Source organism: Chiloscyllium punctatum, chromosome 37, assembly GCF_047496795.1.
Source record: "Chiloscyllium punctatum isolate Juve2018m chromosome 37, sChiPun1.3, whole genome shotgun sequence".
NCBI lineage: Eukaryota > Metazoa > Chordata > Chondrichthyes > Orectolobiformes > Hemiscylliidae > Chiloscyllium > Chiloscyllium punctatum.
In genome coordinates this window covers 54,567,071-54,584,457 of record NC_092775.1, presented here as the reverse complement: position 1 = coordinate 54,584,457, position 17,387 = coordinate 54,567,071, and the positions used below count along the sequence as shown (strand labels likewise).

The following is a 17,387-nucleotide window of genomic DNA, read 5'->3' as shown; positions in this document are numbered from 1 at the left end:
CGTGTTCAAAGCTTTACTTCTTATCCTGCCATGATATGATAATTAAAATGCTAGGGGAAGGCCTTGTTCCCTTTTTGGTAAAGAAGTAAGCCAGGTCCACATTGTAATTTCATTCATCCACTGCTCTTAAGGCCCCGGACTTTTTCATTTTGGCTCAACCATCCTCTGCTACCAATGTTATACTCCAAATGATAATTGTATTTATTCAGAATTCAAGTCAACACTTTTAGTGAGCGCTTTATTTCAGTTAACGACATCCATAAAACAGACACCTGACTGATTAGTGGCTCCCCATATTTATATAATCAATTCAAGCAAATTACTCTTAAGCAATATATCTACTACTTTTTCTCTCACTTCATTGAGACTCAAGCATTCCTTCAGATAATATTAGGTGATAACATCAGGACTATGTGCTGAGGGATGTACTGGAGCTCAGGGTAGCTGCTGCTGCAGTGCACTAGGGAAAGCACGCAGTCTCCTGTCCTCCTATCAGAGGACACTAAGGATCTGGAAACCATGTAAAACCCCTTGCACTTTATGCACCCCAGATAATGTTTCACATGAAATGTAAATGAATGTTGTAAAGTAGGAGACAGAAGGTGGTCGTGGAGAGTTGATTTTGGGCGAGAATCCTGTGACCAGCAATATGACGCATGAATCAGTGCTGGGTCCACTGCTTTTTGTTATTTATGTATATAATTTGGATGTGATCAGATGGGCTGATGGGCCGAGGAATGGCAGGTGGAGTTTAATCCAGATAAATGTGAGGTGCTGCATTTTGGAGAGGCAAATCAATGCAGGACTTCTACACTTAATGATAAGTCCTGGGGAGTATTGTCAAACAAAGAGTGCAGGTTCATAGTTCCTTGAAAGAGGAGTCGAGATAAACTGGGGAGTGAAGAAGGTGTTTGGTACGTTTGCCTTTATTGGTTAGTGCATTGAGTATATGGGAGTTTGGAGATCATGTTGCAGTTTTGCAGGACATTGATTAGGCCACTTTTGGAATAATGCATGCAATTCTGGTCTCCCTGTTGTAGGAAAGATGTTGTTAAACTTGAAAGAGTTCAGAAAAGATTCACAAGAATGTTACCAGGATTGGAGAGTTTAAGCCAAAGGGAGAATGTGAATATGCTGAGGCCATTTTCCCTGCAGCATCAGAGGCTGAGAGGTGAGTTTATAGAAGTTTACAAAATCATGAAGGGCATGGATTGCATGAATAGTCAAGTCTTTGCACCAGGGTAGGGGAGTCCAAAACCAGAGGACATAGTTTTAAGGTGAGAGGGGAAAGATTTAAAAGAGACCTCAGGGGCAAACTTTTCACACAGAGGATGGAGAGTGTGAGGAATGAGCTACCAGAGTAAGTGGTGGAGACTGGTACAATTACAACATTTAAAAGGCATCTGGAAGGGATTAATGGAAGGGTTTAGAGGGATATGGGCCAAATGCTGGTAAATGGGACTAGAATAATTTCAGATGTCTGCTGGGCATGGTCATGTTGGACTGAAGAGTCTGTTTCCATGCTGTACATCTCTATGACTCTACAACTCTATAAGTACAATAAGTGCAGTAAAATTTGGCTCCTCATAATCTGGAATGTTCCACCAAGTCCAAGTACTTGTAAGAAATGATTTCTGAGGTGTTTCCAGGTTACAAAGTGTATTGGATGTAAACCCATGCACAATCCATACATATCCACATCCGTTTCAGCATAAGAAATTGCAACCACAGCATTTTCATGCCCTCACAAGGACCTTAACACCGAAAGTCAAAGACTGCGTTGAAGCAAAATGCTGTTCTTAGTGGAAGTCTACATTATTGTTGTGATATTGGTGAGTTTCAAAGTGTTTACCTGGAATATTTACAGCCATAGGATCACAATTGCATTTTGAATATTACTAGTTTTTAAAATTAATATACCAGTTGTTAAAGTTACTGTATAAAATATGTGAGAAGTGGCAGCATTGTGACTGACTGCATCAGCAGTCCAGAGCCCAGGATAATGTTCTGGAAACATGCATTCAAATCCCTTAGATGGTAAAAAATTGAATTCAGCTAAAACCTGGAACTAAAAGCCATCCTAATGGCAACTAATGTAAAGTAACCATTAATGTAAATAAAATCATAAATTGCTTGAAAAACTCAGCAGGTGGGCAGCATCTGTGGAGAGAAAGCAGAGTTAACGTTTTGGGTCCAGCGACCTTTCTTCACTAATGTCCTTCATTACCAGACCTGGCCTACATGTAAATCCAGACCCACAGCTATGTTCTTGACCTTTAACCACCCCTCTGACATGGCCTAGAAAGCTTGACAGTTCAAGGGATGCTGAGTAGTGAGGCACAAACCGGTGACATCCCGCTGCATGCCAGATAACAAAGGTTTTACTGTATGATCTGTAACTGTAAGTATAGTGAGACACTTCAGAATGTCACATGCTGTACTGATCATGTTGCATTTAGTGTAATGTAGAATTGGAACAGTTACATAATGTACCCTTACACATTTCATTAACACAGTATATTTTGGGGAAAATAATTATTCTGTGCAAGTTAAAAGGCTACGAGGTTATTTAACGTAATGTTTCAAGGTATAAAAGAGAACTTGTAAAGTAGACAGGGAGAAATTATCTCCACTGGTTTTAGACTCTGGGACTAGTGGACATCATCTTTACATTAAAGCCCGACCATTCAGGACTTCAGTTTGGGAACACTTCCACACTCTATAGATGGTAGAATTTAGGAATTCTTATTCACAAATGATAATTCTTACTGAATGAGTTGTAAATTTTGAGATTGATTGATTTTTTGTACCAAAAGTATTGGGGAATATGGGACAAGGGTGGGGATAGGGAGTTGAGACACATATCAGTCATGATCCCATTGAGTGGTGAAGCTGGTTATTTGGGCTTTGCAGGTTCCTATGAGCTGGAGTTTACACTATAAGATCTACGGGAAGGGGGAGTACACAAAATCCAGCTGGTGGCCTTCTTGCTGCCTATCCACTTACCCCTTCAAACATGTCACAGAGGGCAACATCAAGCATTGGGGATTGGCCTGCCCTTGGTTTATTGAAACCCTTAGTGACCATTAACCACTTAAGGACTTCATCTGACTCCATGTTGGCGGAAACCCCAGGAGCTTCAGCTGCAGGACTGGGCAATATTTGTAGGAGGGGCAGGTGGGGAACAGTGTGGTGCTCTGGGCTCATCAAATGCACCACCTTGTCCCAAGATCTTCCCCCAACAACTTTCAAATGTCCTCCAGCTTATTGAACAGAGGTCCCCCTTATGCCTCTCACTGCTGCTGCAATATGCCAGTCCTGTGATTGCACCCGAAACATCATGTTGCATATCTCAATGCAATGGTAGTAGATGTAACCAGATTTGTGTTGTTCTGTAGTTTGGGTTTCTGCTTTGTGTTTACGTTTCTCCCAGATTCATGTTTGATGTCTCCCTCTGTGTTTTGGGCTTTCTTTCTGGGTTTAGAGTTGTCATTGAGTTGGGGTTCTCTCCAGATTAGTATTCAACTTTTGGTTTGGTACAATTTTCATGTTATAGGGTGAAGAGTGCTTTTCAAGTTTCTCTCCAGCATTGGTGTTTTCCCCTGGTTTGAGTTGTATTTAAACCAGCTTTTGTACTTTTCCTTTATTGGGTTTAGTGTCACCCAAAGAGCTGTAGGGTTTTCCCCTGCAGGGGTTTTAAGATTTTCCCCTTTATGGATTGCCACGGAATTTTAGAATTTCCTGTAGGTGAACCTTCAAACCCTCTAGGGTATTCTGAAACCCAAACCACACCAAACAGAGTGAATCCTCAAACCCCATGATGGGAGCCTAAAACCAATGAAAACCAAATGTCCTCCAGTAGAATTTACCACTATGGATTTTTTTGGCGTTTCCCTGCAGAACACTCCCCAGAGGTTGTAGGTTTTCTCCATGGTGTTTTAAAGCTCACCACCTCTCCCCCTCTCCCCTCCACACACAAGGTGCTTTGGGGTTCTAGGCATACGGCATTTGAGTGTCCCCATTGGGTTTTGGGGTTCCCTTTTGGAGATGGTCAGAAGTCACATGACACCAGGTTATCGTCCAACAGGTTTATTTGAATTCATAGCTTTCGGAACGCTGCTCCTTCTTCAGGTGAAGTGAAGTACACAGGCACAGAATTTATAGGCAGAGAGATCAAAAGATCATGCAAGTGGTGTCAGTGTAGTCGACAGGCTGACAGGCTGAATAACAAGTCTTTGCAGATGATCAAAGTGTCAGACGGTATGAGTAAAGTGTCAACAGCTGATTAGCAAAAGAAAGGATGACCTATAATCCAATTAATTCAGGCAGAGAGATAATAACAAAAAAACATAAAATGGTGATTTGGAGATTTACGGTCCCCATGGGGTATGAGTGTTCACCTTTTGGTCTCCCTCCAAGGAGTTTGAGGATTCAAATTTTCCTTCATGGGATTTGAGTGTTTTCCTCCTATTTTGGCAGGTTTAACAGGGGGTGGGGGAGGAATGGTGAAGGGACTTTAAGAACCACCATATGTTTTGAGGGATCAACCCTAAATTTATTTGGGAAAAGGTTAAGGTCCCTGGGAGGTTTTAGGGTCCTATGATGGTTTGAGAATTTACCCCTTGGGTGTTTGTAGTTTAGGGATCCCCACAGGATTTTAGGATTCAGCCCATTTATTGATGTTTGGGTTTGAAAGTTCACCTACAGGTTTTTGGAATTTGAGGGTACCTGAGTGGTTTGAGGATTTACCCCATGCGTTTGCCATGTTTTAGGCTTTTCCAGGTGATTTAAGGATTCACCTCGCAGTTTGTTTTTTTTTAGGATACCCCAGGTAGTTTGAGGGTTCATCCCCTGGGTTTTAGGGTTTTCAGGACACCCCAGATAGTCTGAGGGTTCAACCCCGGATTTTGAGGTTTAAAGAACCCAGGTCAATTGAGGGTTCGCCACCCAGGGTTTTGGGGTTTTTATGATGCTTCACGTAAATTGAGGATTCACCCCCCCCCCACCGGGTTTTAGGGTACACTGGGTAGATTGAGGGTTCACCCTCTGGGTTTGGGGTTTTCAGGGTATCCCATGTAGATTGAGGGTTCTCCCCCTGGGTTTTGGGGTTTTCAGGGTACCCCAGGTTGATTGAGGGACCACCCCTTGGATTTTGGGGTTTTCAGAGTACCCCAGGTTGATTGAGGGTTAATCCCCTGGGTTTTGGGGTTTTCAGAGTACCCCAGGTTGATTGAGGGTTAACCCCCTGGGTTTTGGAGTTTTCAGGGTACCCCAGGTTGATTGAGGGTTTACCCCCTGGGTTTTGGGGTTTTCAGGGTACCCCAGGTTGATTGAGGGATCACCCCCTGGGTTTTGGGGTTTTCAGGGTACCCCAGGTTGATTGGGGGATCACTCCTGGGTTTTGGGGTTTTCAGGGTACCCCAGGTAGATTGAGGGATCACCCCCTGGGTTTTGGGGTTTTCAGGGTACCCCAGGTAGATTGAGGGATCTCCCCCTGGGTTTTGGGGTTTTCAGGGTACCCCAGGTAGATTGAGGGATCTCCCCCTGGATTTTGGGGTTTTCAGGGTACCCCAGGTTGATTGGGGGATCACCCCTGGGTTTTGGGGTTTTCAGGGGACCCCAGGTAGATTGAGGGATCTCCCCCTGGGTTTTGGGGTTTTCAGGGTACCCCAGGTTGATTGGGGGATCACCCCTGGGTTTTGGGGTTTTCAGGGGACCCCAGGTAGATTGAGGGATTTCCCCTGGGTTTTGGGGTTTTCAGGGTACCCCAGGTTGATTGAGCGATGTCCCCCTGGGTTTTTGGGGTTTTCAGGGTACCCCAGTTAGATTGAGGGTTGAGTATTCAGTATCCACTGGGTGCTGTTTGCTGCAGTTCAGCCTCCGGCCGCAGGGGTCAGTGCTGTGCCGGTGCTGACGTCAGCCGCCCTCCCTCTCTCCCTCTCTGTGTCGGCCATGGCGCGCCCGGAGCAGCTCCTCGTCCTGGAGCCGCCCAACGAGCTCAAATTTAGAGGTAAGAGGCCGGTCCGGGCTCGCTCACTGTCATTCTCAAGGCTAGGCCGCCCGTGCGCGGGCCTCCTCCCAAATCGAGCCGGCCTGGGGGTAGGCCGCATTGGAGCAGCTGAGACCGCCGTTGCCGGCGGCGGGGATGGAGGGAGAGGCTGGCTCCCTGTCCCCGGCCCTTCAATGGGAACCGCGGGCAGGAGGGAGACCGGGAGAGGCAGACAATCCCCGCGGTCACAGCTCCTGACAATGTGGCATCAGCCTCCGGGAGAGCGGGGACCGAACTGCGGGAGGCAGAGAGACTGAGGCGGGGCCAGAGCACTGCAGACACTCCCCCCTCTCCCCCCTCCGTATCCCCCACATCCCCCCCATCCCCCCCATCCCCCACATCCCCCCCATCCCCCACATCCCCCCCATCCCCCCCATCCCCCCCATCCCCCACTCCCCACCCCCCCCATCCCCCACTCCCCACCCCCCCCATCCCCCACTCCCCACCCCCCCCATCCCCCACTCCCCACCCCCCCCATCCCCCATCCCCCTCCCCCCCCCATCCCCCTCCCCCCCATCCCCCCCCCCCATCCCCCCCCCATCCCCCTCCCCCCCATCCCCCCCATCCCCCTCCCCCCCTCCCCCCCATCCCCCTCCCCCTCCCCCCCATCCCCCTCCCCCTCCCCCCATCCCCCTCCCCCTCCCCCCATCCCCCTCACCCTCCCCCCATCCCCCTCACCCTCCCCCCATCCCCCTCCCCCCCATCCCCCTCCCCCCCATCCCCATCCCCCTCCCCCCCATCTCCCCCTCCCCCCCATCTCCCCCTCCCCCCCATCCCCCCCTCCCCCCCATCCCCCCCTCCCCCCCATCCCCCCCTCCCCCCATCCCCATCCCCATCCCCCTCCCCCACCCCATCGCCCTCCTCCTCCCCCACCCCCTCCTCCTCCCCCACCCCCTCCTCCTCCCCCACCCCCTCCTCCTCCCCCACCCCCTCCTCCTCCCCCACCCCCTCCTCCTCCCCCACCCCCTCCTCCTCCCCCACCCCCTCCTCCTCCCCCACCCCCTCCCCCCCGTATCCCCCACCCCCACCCCCTCCCCCTCCCCCTTCCCCCCCGTATCCCCCTTCTTTCTCCCCCCCCGTATCCCCCTTCTTTCTCCCCCCCCGTATCCCCCTTCTTTCTCCCCCCCCGTATCCCCCTTCTTTCTCCCCCCCGTATCCCCCTTCTTTCTCCCCCCCGTATCCCCCTTCTTTCTCCCCTCCGTATCCCCCTTCTTTCTCCCCCCGTATCCCCCTTCTTTCTCCCCCCCCGTATCCCCCTTCTTTCTCCCCCCCCGTATCCCCCTTCTTTCTCCCCCCCCGTATCCCCCTTCTTTCTCCCCCCCCGTATCCCCCTTCTTTCTCCCCCCCCGTATCCCCCTTCTTTCTCCCCCCCCCGTATCCCCCTTCTTTCTCCCCCCCCGTATCCCCCTTCTTTCTCCCCCCCCCGTATCCCCCTTCTTTCTCCCCCCCCCGTATCCCCCTTCTTTCTCCCCCCCGTATCCCCCTTCTTTCTCCCCCCCCGTATCCCCCTTCTTTCTCCCCCCCCGTATCCCCCTTCTTTCTCCCCCCCCGTATCCCCCTTCTTTCTCCCCCCCCGTATCCCCCTTCTTTCTCCCCCCCCGTATCCCCCTTCTTTCTCCCCCCCCGTATCCCCCTTCTTTCTCCCCCCCCGTATCCCCCTTCTTTCTCCCCCCCCGTATCCCCCTTCTTTCTCCCCCCCCGTATCCCCCTTCTTTCTCCCCCCCGTATCCCCCTTCTTTCTCCCCCCCGTATCCCCCTTCTTTCTCCCCCCCGTGTCCCCTTCTTTCTCCCCCCCCGTATCCCCCTTCTTTCTCCCCCCCGTATCCCCCTTCTTTCTCCCCCCCGTATCCCCCTTCTTTCTCCCCCCCCCCCCCGTATCCCCCTTCTTTCTCCCCCCCCGTATCCCCTCTCCCCTCTCCCCCCTCCCCCCGTTTCCCCCCTCCCCTCCCCCTGTTTCCCCCCTCTCCCTTCCCCCCCGTATCCCCATTCCCCCTTACCCCCCCGTATCCCCATCCCCCCTTCCCCACCCGTATCCCCCCTCTCTTCTCCCCACCCCCCCCACCATATCCCCCTTCTCCCCCCTCCGTATCTCCCTTCTCCCCCCTTCCCCCCCCGTATTCCCTCATATTCTCCCCCGTTCGCCCCTCCCCGTATTCCCTCTCCCCCGTATTCCCCCTCCCCCCCGTATTCCCCCTCCCGTATTCCCCTTCCCCACCCCCTGTATTCCCCCTCCCCACCCCCCCCGTATTCCCCCTCCCCACCCCCCCGTATTCCCCCTCCCCACCCCCCCATATTCCCCCTCCCCACCCACCCCCCGTATTCCCCCTCCCCCCCCCCCCCGTATTCCCCCTCCCCACCCCCCCCCCGTATTCCCCCTCCCCACCCCCCCCCCGTATTCCCCCTCCCCACCCCCCCCCGTATTCCCCCTCCCCACCCCCCCCCGTATTCCCCCTCCCCACCCCCCCCCGTATTCCCCCTCCCCACCCCCCCCCGTATTCCCCTCCCCACCCACCCCCGTATTCCCCCTCCCCACCCCCCCCGTATTCCCCCTCCCCACCCCCCCCGTATTCCCCCTCCCCCCCCCCCCCCCACCCCCGTATTCCCCCTCCACAACCCCCCCGTATTCCCCCTCCTCACCCCCTCCCCGTATTCCCCCTCCCCACCCCCTCCCCCGTATCCCTCCCCTTCCCCCGTATCCCTCCCCTTCCCCCGTATCCCCTACCCCCATATCCCAGTTCCCTTCCCCCATGGCTCACTTTGCACCCCTCCCCCTGAACACCTGCCGTGTTTTCCCGTCTGCCCGCTTTCTCCTGCATATCCTCCGCCCCCCCCTCCTATTTTCCCCCTGCTTCCTGCATTGCCCCCTCCCTCCCCAATTCCCTACTGCCTGCCACACACCCCACATTGACTGCCGCAATTCTTCCCTCCTCCCTGTTGCCTGTGTTTCCTGCCTCCCCCCAACTTCCTGCATTTCCCGACCCTACCTGGTGCCAGTCTTCACCCTCTTCTCTCCCCCCCCCCCCCCCCGAAGTCTGCAACCCCCCCCCCCTTCACCCTGGCTGCCCGCCTTCTCCCCCTGGTTGCCCTCGATCCCCCCTTCCCCCCAATTGCCCACGATCACTCCTCATACCGGTTGTCCATGCTTGCCACCCCACATACACAGACAGTTGCACGTGTTCTCTCTCTCCCCCCATCCTTCTGGATTTCACCATTCCACCTTATTCCCATTTTTGCCTTTGACACAGTAAACAGTGCTGTCCTTCTGCAACTGCATCCCCTCAGTCATCCAAATGATTTGTGTTCAAGTTTTGGTCTTGTTATTTGGTGTAGAGAGGATGTTCAACGACAGGAGGCTTTAGGCCCTTCCCTTGCCTTATTTCCACACATCCTGGGTTGGAATGGGTTGTGCAGCATTTTTATTGTCTTGAAGCAGATAACCAGATAACCCTGTACAGTACCGAGCAGGAAATAAATGCCTGATCGGTTGAGCTTAGCAACTGATTGACGTGAGATGTCTCAAAGGCTGAATGTTTAGCCATTCTGCAGTATCACTTGTGATCACATTAAGGTATCCCAAAGTTACACATTTTAACTCCCCTTGGAAAAGTATCTGTTTGCCTTCTTGGAAATGTATAAGGTCAGGGGTATTATAAAAGGACTTAATTTCCTTTTGACACTTCATTGCGATGACCTGCACTTTGCACAGGATCTCTCAGGGGATCTTGTCAAAGTGGGTTCAGATTGGTTTCTCTGGATCGCAGTTAAATTTGATTGTTTAACTGATCTCCATTTTGTTTGAATTTATTAATAGCTGTAATTTTTAAGCAGCCATGCAAGGTTTCTGTACTGAAAACTATTTTCCACAATCCTCTTGGCTTTGCAAAAGAATCTTAAGAAATTTTTCTTTCCTGTGGTCCTCGCCTTGGTTTCTGAACTTGGATCCCAGTCTGTCATAGCAATTCCAAGTGCCCTTTCCAAATGTTGACTGATGCTTTATAAATGTGTTACAAACACATCATATACAGTAAGGAGCTGTGAAAGATTGTTTATTGCCGGTAATTTACTCGTTGTGATAAATATTGCAGCGAAGTCCAACGTTCCAAGAACTGTAATTGGCTGAGAACTTGCCTTCTGTCATTAAATGAAAGGCAGCCGGTGGGGGTGGAACTTTTCCAAAAATTCATTTGCATAACAAATTGTAAGAAAGTGACAGATGAGAAAGGTCACCTTGTTCATGTGGAGGGAGAGGAAGTGTAACCCAGACAGTGACCTAGGAGGTGATCCCTTATCAGATACCATAACTAATGGTGTCCCTGTTTGGGGGACTGAGCCTATTGTTCTCCCAAACTTGTGGTGGTTAGACAGGAGAATCCCTGAGAAAACACAGCCTAAACATCTGGCTCTTGAATGTGGAGTGACCTGTGTTTACACCCTCATCGCTGTAGCCTGAGTTTTGAAACTACTGCTAGGGATTGCAATCCCGACTGTCCATGGGGTGATCAGTGTTTTCATACCAGTGATAATGCGGCAACATAGATGCCTGCAATCAATATGTAAGCACCCTTTCTAATCCAAGATTTAGTGAGGAAAATATCCATCTGTGAAGTCAGTATCAATCACAGGATTTCACAATTGTGTGTGTATTAAGGCTTGAAGAGAGGCATGAGCATCTGCTCACCAATGGACATTTGTTTTAAATGTATGTTCATTCAAGAAACTGAGTGAAAAGGCGCAACTTAAAATATTAGCAGCAATAGAATTCTCTTACAGTCACAATTCTAGTTTTACTTTGCTATAGGTGCAGGTTTGACCAAGGATGCATGGTGACATTTCTTCATTTTACTCGAGGAATTTTCCCTTAATTGCTTGCTCTGCCCTTAATCTGATATTTCAGTGCAGGATCATGGCAGTCACTGAATTTTCATTGGAAGTGAAGCCACCCAGTGTACTCTAATTTTGAGGTGGTAGCAAGGTCACATAAAGCAGAAGTAGTGGCTGTGATTTCTGTTTGGATTTTCAGAAGGCATTTGATAGGGTGCCACTGCTTAATAAGGTAAGAGGCCACTTTGTTGGACATAGTATGTTGGCATGAATTGAGGTTTGGTTAACTAATAGAAGGGACAATTAGGAACAGGGGGAAGGAGGGCATTTTCAGGATGGCAACCTGTAACTGGTCAAATACCACGGGGATCAGTGCTTGGTCACAATTATTTACAATATATAACAATGACTTGCAGAAAAGTACTATAGCCAAGCTTGTGGATAACTCAAAAATAGATGGAAAAGTATAGATTTCAGCCTATACTCAGGGACTTAGAAGAAGAGGTGATCTTATTGAAACCCACAAGATTCTTCAGGAACTTAACAAGCTACATGTGGAACGCTTGTTTTTTCTCGTGGGAGAATCTAAGATCAGAGAGTTTAATCTCAGAATAATGATTGACATTGAATGGAGGGATGAGGAGGAATTTATTCTGAGGATAGTGAATCTGAGGGATTCTTGACTGCAGAGGGCTGTTGAGACATAGAACTTAGAACATTATGCCGCAGCTTGGCCCTCGATGTTGCGTCAATCTGTGAAACCAATCTAAAGCCCATCTAACTTAGACTATTTCGTTATCATCCATATGTTTATCCAATGACCATTTAAATGTCCTTAATGTTGGCGAGTCCACTATTGTTGCAGGCAGCGCATTCCACGCCCTTACTACCCTCTGACTAAAGAACCTGTCTCTGACATCTGTCCTATATCTATCACCCTTCAGTTTAAAGCTATGTCCCCTTATGCTAGGCATCACTAACGAAAAAGGCTGTTCTCTTCCTAATCCTCTGATCATTTTGTATGCCTCTATTAAGTCACCTTTTAACCTTCTTTCTAATGAAAACAGCCTCTCAATCATCTCTCTAACAAAAACAGCCTCAAGACCCTCAGCCTTTGCTCATAAGACCTTCCGTTCATACCAGGCAACACCTAGTAAATCTCCCCTGAACCCTTTCCAATGCTTCCACATCCTGCCTATAATGTGGTGACCAGAACTGTATGCAATACTCCAAATGCGGCCGCATGGTTACAGCTGCAACATGACATCATGGCTCCGAAATTCAATCCCTCTACCAATAAAAACTAACACACCGTATGCCTTATTAACAGCTTTATCAACCTGGGTGGCAACTTTCAGGGATCTATGCACATGTACACTGCGATCTCTCTGTTCATCCACACTACCAAGAATTTAGCCATTAGCCCAGTACTCTGTTTTCCTGTTACTCCTTCCAATGTGAATCACCACACGTTTCTGTATTAAACTCCATTTGCCATCTGTCAGTACTGCAGTTTATCGATGTCCATTTGTAAACTCAACATCCTTCTGCACTGCCCAGGACTCCACCGACTTTAGTGTCATCTGCAGAATTATGAACCCATCCTTCTATGCCCTCATCCAGGTAATTTTTAAAAATGACAAAAGGCAGTGTCCCTAAAAATAGTTCCTTGCGGTACACACTAGTAACTGAACTCCAGGATGAACATTTCCCATCAACCATCACTCTCTGTCTTTCAGCTAGCCAAATTCTGATCCAAACTGCGAAATCACCCTCAATCCCATGCCTCTGTAATTTGTGCAGTAGCCTACCGTGGGGAATCTTATCAAACGCTTTACTGAAATTCATATTCATCACATCAACTGCTTTACCCTCAATTACCTGTTTTGTCACCCTCTCAAATAACTCAGTAAGGTTTGTGAGGCACGACCTACCTTTCACAAAACTGTGTTGACTATCCCTAATCAAATTATTCCTTTCTAGATGATTATAAATCCTATCACTTACAATCCTTTCCAAAACTTTGCCCATAACAGAAGTAAGGCTCACTGATCTATAATTACCAGAGTTGTTTCTCTACTCCCCTTCTTGAAGAAGGGGTAAACATTTGCTATCATCCAGTCTTCCGGCACTATTCCTGTAGACATTGACAACATAAAAATCAAAGCCAAAGGCTCTGCAATCTCCTTTCTAGCTTCTCAGAGAATCCTTGGATAAATTGCATCTGGCCCAGAGGATTTATCTATTTTCACACTTTCCAGAAATGCTTACAGCTCCTCCTTATCAACCTCAATCCCATCTAGTCTGTATCAGTATTCTCCTTGACAACATTGTCTTTTTCCTGTGTGAATGCCGATGAAAAATATTCATTTAGTGCCTCTCCTATCTTTTCGGAATCTACGCACAACTTGCCACTACTACCTTTGATTGGCTCTAATCTTACTGTATCCGAAGAGCTCCTCGAATGCTGCCTGAACTGCTGTGCTCTTCCAGCACCACTAATCCAGAATCTGGTTTCCAGCATCTGCAGTCATTGTTTTTACCTAATCTTACTGTTGTCACTCTGTTTTTCCTAATATACCTGTGAAAGGTTTTAGGGTTTTCCTTGATCCTGTCTGCCAACGACTTCTCATGTCCCCTCCTGGCTCCTCTTAGTTCTCTCTTTAGGTCCTTCCTGGTTAACATGTAACTGTCAAGTGCCCTTACTGAGCCTTCATGTCTCATCTTTCATAAGCCTTCCTCTTGACAAGAGGTTCAACTTCTTTAGTAAACCCATGGTTCCCTTGCTCAACCACTTCCTCCCTGCCTGACAGGTACATACTTATCAAGGACACACAGTAACTGTTCCTTGAATAAGCTCCACATTTCAATTATCCCCATCCCCTGCAATTTCCTTCCCCATCCAATGCATCATAAATCTTGCCTAATTGCATCATAATTGCCTTTCCCTCAGATATAACTCTTGCCCTGCAGTATATACCTATTCCTTTCTGTCGCGAAAGCAAAGGTAATCAAATTGTGGTCACTGTCGCCAAAGTGCTCACCTACCTCCAAATCTAACACCTGGCCTGGTTCATTACCCAGTACCAAATCCAATGTGGCCTCACCTCTTGTTGGCCTGTCTACATACTGTGTCAAGAAACCCTCCTGCACACATTGGACCAAAACCCAACCCATCTAAAGTACTTGAACTGTAGCGTTTCCAGTTAATATTTGAAAAGCTAAAGTCCTCCATAATAACTACCCTTTTGCTTTCACTCCTATCCAGAATGCTATTTGCAATCTTTTCCTCTACATCTCTGGAACCTTTCAGAGGCCTTTCATGTCAAAGTTGCGTTGTGTCTGAAGAAAGCATTCTAAGTACAACAGTGCTTGTAACAGATGCTGATGCCTTTGTGGAGGTGCTGAAAGTATTTGTAAAGTCAAAACTTTATTGGAGTGCAGGGAAATGCTGGCAATACTGGGAGTTATTGCCCATCCCTAATGACAATGATCTGAGTAGCTTGCTGGACCATTTCAGACAGCAGTTAAGAGTCAGCTATATTACAGTAGATGTGGATTCGCATGTAAGGCAGGCCAGGTAAGGAAAGTAGATTTCCTTCCCTAAAGGACATTAGTGAACTTGATTGGATTTTATGATAATCTGTGAAGTTTAAATATTGCCATTACGCAAACCAGCTTTGAATTCTCGATTTCATAACATTGAAATATAAATTTTTTCAATTGGAGTTGGTGAGATTTGAATTCTTTCCCCCAGAACATTTGCCATTTGTGATCTGGTGTAAATGTTTTCCCTATAGGTGCCAATCTGCAAACTAAGTTCGGGTCAAGTGGATGATTGTGCGAGTCAGTCAATAGTGGCAATATTTGGGCTAGTGCTGAATTATAGCTTCAGAGCACTTACATTTCTGGTCAATGATAAAGACTCAGAAGTATATTTTTATATAATTGTTGTGTTGAGCAAGTCATAAATTATTCGTTTGCTGCCCTCTTCCCCCAGCCTGGCCTTTCTATGGTGTAGCAAGTGGCAAGATAAATGATTCATGTGTCCCATACCCAAAGTGGGCTGAAACCAGTTGTATCGTCTGTTCACTACTTCTAGCTGAGAACAACTCACTCAGAAAAGGCCAAGGTCTATTGCTATTTTGGGCTTGATGTGACTCCTTGTTATTCACCCGTTCCTAATTACATTCAGTAACACATGACATGGGTTAAAATCTGTGGTACAGAGAGAGAGAGAAGCTGATTCCACTCAATAGCGGCTTTATTGAAAGTACTCATCCAAATCAAGTTTTTTCCCAAACTTGAAGTTACACTTGATGTCCTGAAACCACATCTCAACCCTATTGGCTGAAACTGTCACCCTGGTAAAAACAATAACTGCAGGTGCTGGAAACCAAATACTGGATTAGTGGTGCTGGAAGAGCACAGCAGTTCAGGCAGCATCCAACTGTCACCCTTGTGTCTAAATGTGCTCATCCACTGAATAGTGTCTAAGCAGTTGATAAAATGAGAGTACTGGAGAAGCTCAGCAAGTCTGGCAGCACCTGTGGAGAGACAAAGAGTTTAAAGTTTTGAGAACAAAGAATACTCTTCTGAACTCATACCAGAAGTTTGGCTGGGAGTTCATCTGTCACTTCTTTGATACAAAAGTACCTCGTGGTGTTGGGGCCTTCTAGAATTGGTATTATTTTAGAGGATGAGCCATAGTCTTCACTGGGCTCTTCTAAGTGCTTGGAGTAATGCAGTAGTTTCATTCTACTTTGGGGACCAGGATCTCCTATTGGATTTCAGCAGCATCAAGGCTACCCTAATAGAACCATATATTCCACTCGGGGGGCTTGAATTTGTAGTCCATTTGATTGTATTTAATCTTTGTTGCTTTTGTCCGCAGATGTTTCATTTTGGGTTTTTCCTCTCCCCTTCCGCAGCAAGTCCTGTTGCAAGCTTTCGCTGACCCTCCTTTGTTGATTGTAGTTGGTATTAGGTTGGCAGCTTGTGCTGTTGATTGCTGCATATCTTTCCTGACCTGGATGTAGGTGTGTGTGGCCCTTGCATTTCCTACCACAGTGGAGCATCACCATCACTATGGCACTATGCCAGTGAACATCTTGAGTATAACAATGAGCTCACTGTCAGTATTGTACTCAGCTTATCTTGGGTTTTCAATTCAAATGGTAAAGGAGAAAGTTACAAACGCACAATGTGTCATGCTGAAGGTCTACAAACACAATAGCTTTGGAAGAGAATGTTTATAATTTTTTCAAGTGGTTCCTGAAAGGATTATAGGTGTTGAAATACAATTCCAATTCACTGCAAAGAGACTGCTTCCAGCTGAGCATGTCAAAGATTTATATCATGTGACGGAGTTTATTGTGTTGAAGATGTTCTGTAAGGCATTGTGTATGTTCTGAGCATATTGACTTCAGTAGATCTACATTTAAATTTTAATGGGGGTTATTCAAATTTCAGTAGCTTTTTTAATTTGTCAGGGGAATTGTTTAATTTGAGTTTTCCTAGTTTTTATTGAAACCTTTTATCTAAACAATAATTTAAAAAATATATATTGCAGTCACTGCTGTTACTAATTGCATATGTGGTGATATTGAATAACGAGGGCTTGGCTTCAGGAAGTCCCTGAAGACTATTTTTAAAGCATTTTTGTTTTTCTCTTATATATGCTTGTTATTGTACTGCCCCTAGGGTTCATACTACTTCCTATTTTCCCAATTCCTCAAAGTGCATCTTGCTCCAAATGGAAGAACAGGGCTTCAAGATAGGGGCACCTTAGCTATACAGACTCTTAGGACTACCCAATCAGACCCATTGATCCTGCCTGTACCTACCCCAGGAACTCATCTCTTCCTACCTTGACTTGATTTCTTCCTTTGTCCAATCCCTTCCCACTTCCATTGACAATTCTTTTGGCTCTTTATGTCAGTTTCAGAATTTTCCACTTTATGGGCACCAGCCACCACCATAGTCACGTCTGTTCTGATGATGATGTCCTTCTGAAAGGGAACCTCAGAAACATCCACCTTTTCCCTCAACTGAGGATTCCCGGCTGCTATAGTTGGCAAGGCTTTTAGCCTCAGACCTATCATTATAGCGCATTTTTGTTTGTACCAACAATTCTATGACTAAATTTATTGCAACGTCATTCTATTGGCCCATACTCACTCAGCATTGGTTTGTAACTACCAAGTTTCTTTCATGTAGACTCAGTCAGTAAAAATCACCTAGCTGGTTTAGTTCTGTACTGGGTCCTACAGTTGAAAGGACTGGTTCACCTAATTCCCAATACCATTAACATATTTAGTTTCTAGTTTCAGTGACAGCTGTGATACAGTTCAAATAACAGAGGCCTGAGACATGATAGTGGTAAATGCTAGCTTGACTTGGTGGCTCACTTGTATCTGCAGTATCAGGACATTGTGTGTTGAAAATACACTCCAAAATGTTTAAACACCTGATTTAGTTTGCCATTCCAGTGTTGGAGCATTGTTGAGGGTGCTGT

The 17,387-nt window shown here is 47.4% G+C and overlaps 1 protein-coding gene across 1 annotated transcript in view; it reads left to right on the top strand.

The window, feature by feature from the left end:
* The first annotated feature begins 5,911 nt into the window (after nt 1–5,911).
* Nucleotides 5,912–17,387, top strand: part of vapb (VAMP (vesicle-associated membrane protein)-associated protein B and C) — a 117,955-nt gene continuing 106,479 nt past the window's right edge. The window contains exon 1 of the mRNA XM_072556846.1: nt 5,912–6,010. Within this exon, the coding sequence (XP_072412947.1) occupies nt 5,953–6,010 (58 nt within the window). The 5' untranslated portion in view covers nt 5,912–5,952. The remainder of the gene's footprint in view (nt 6,011–17,387) is intronic.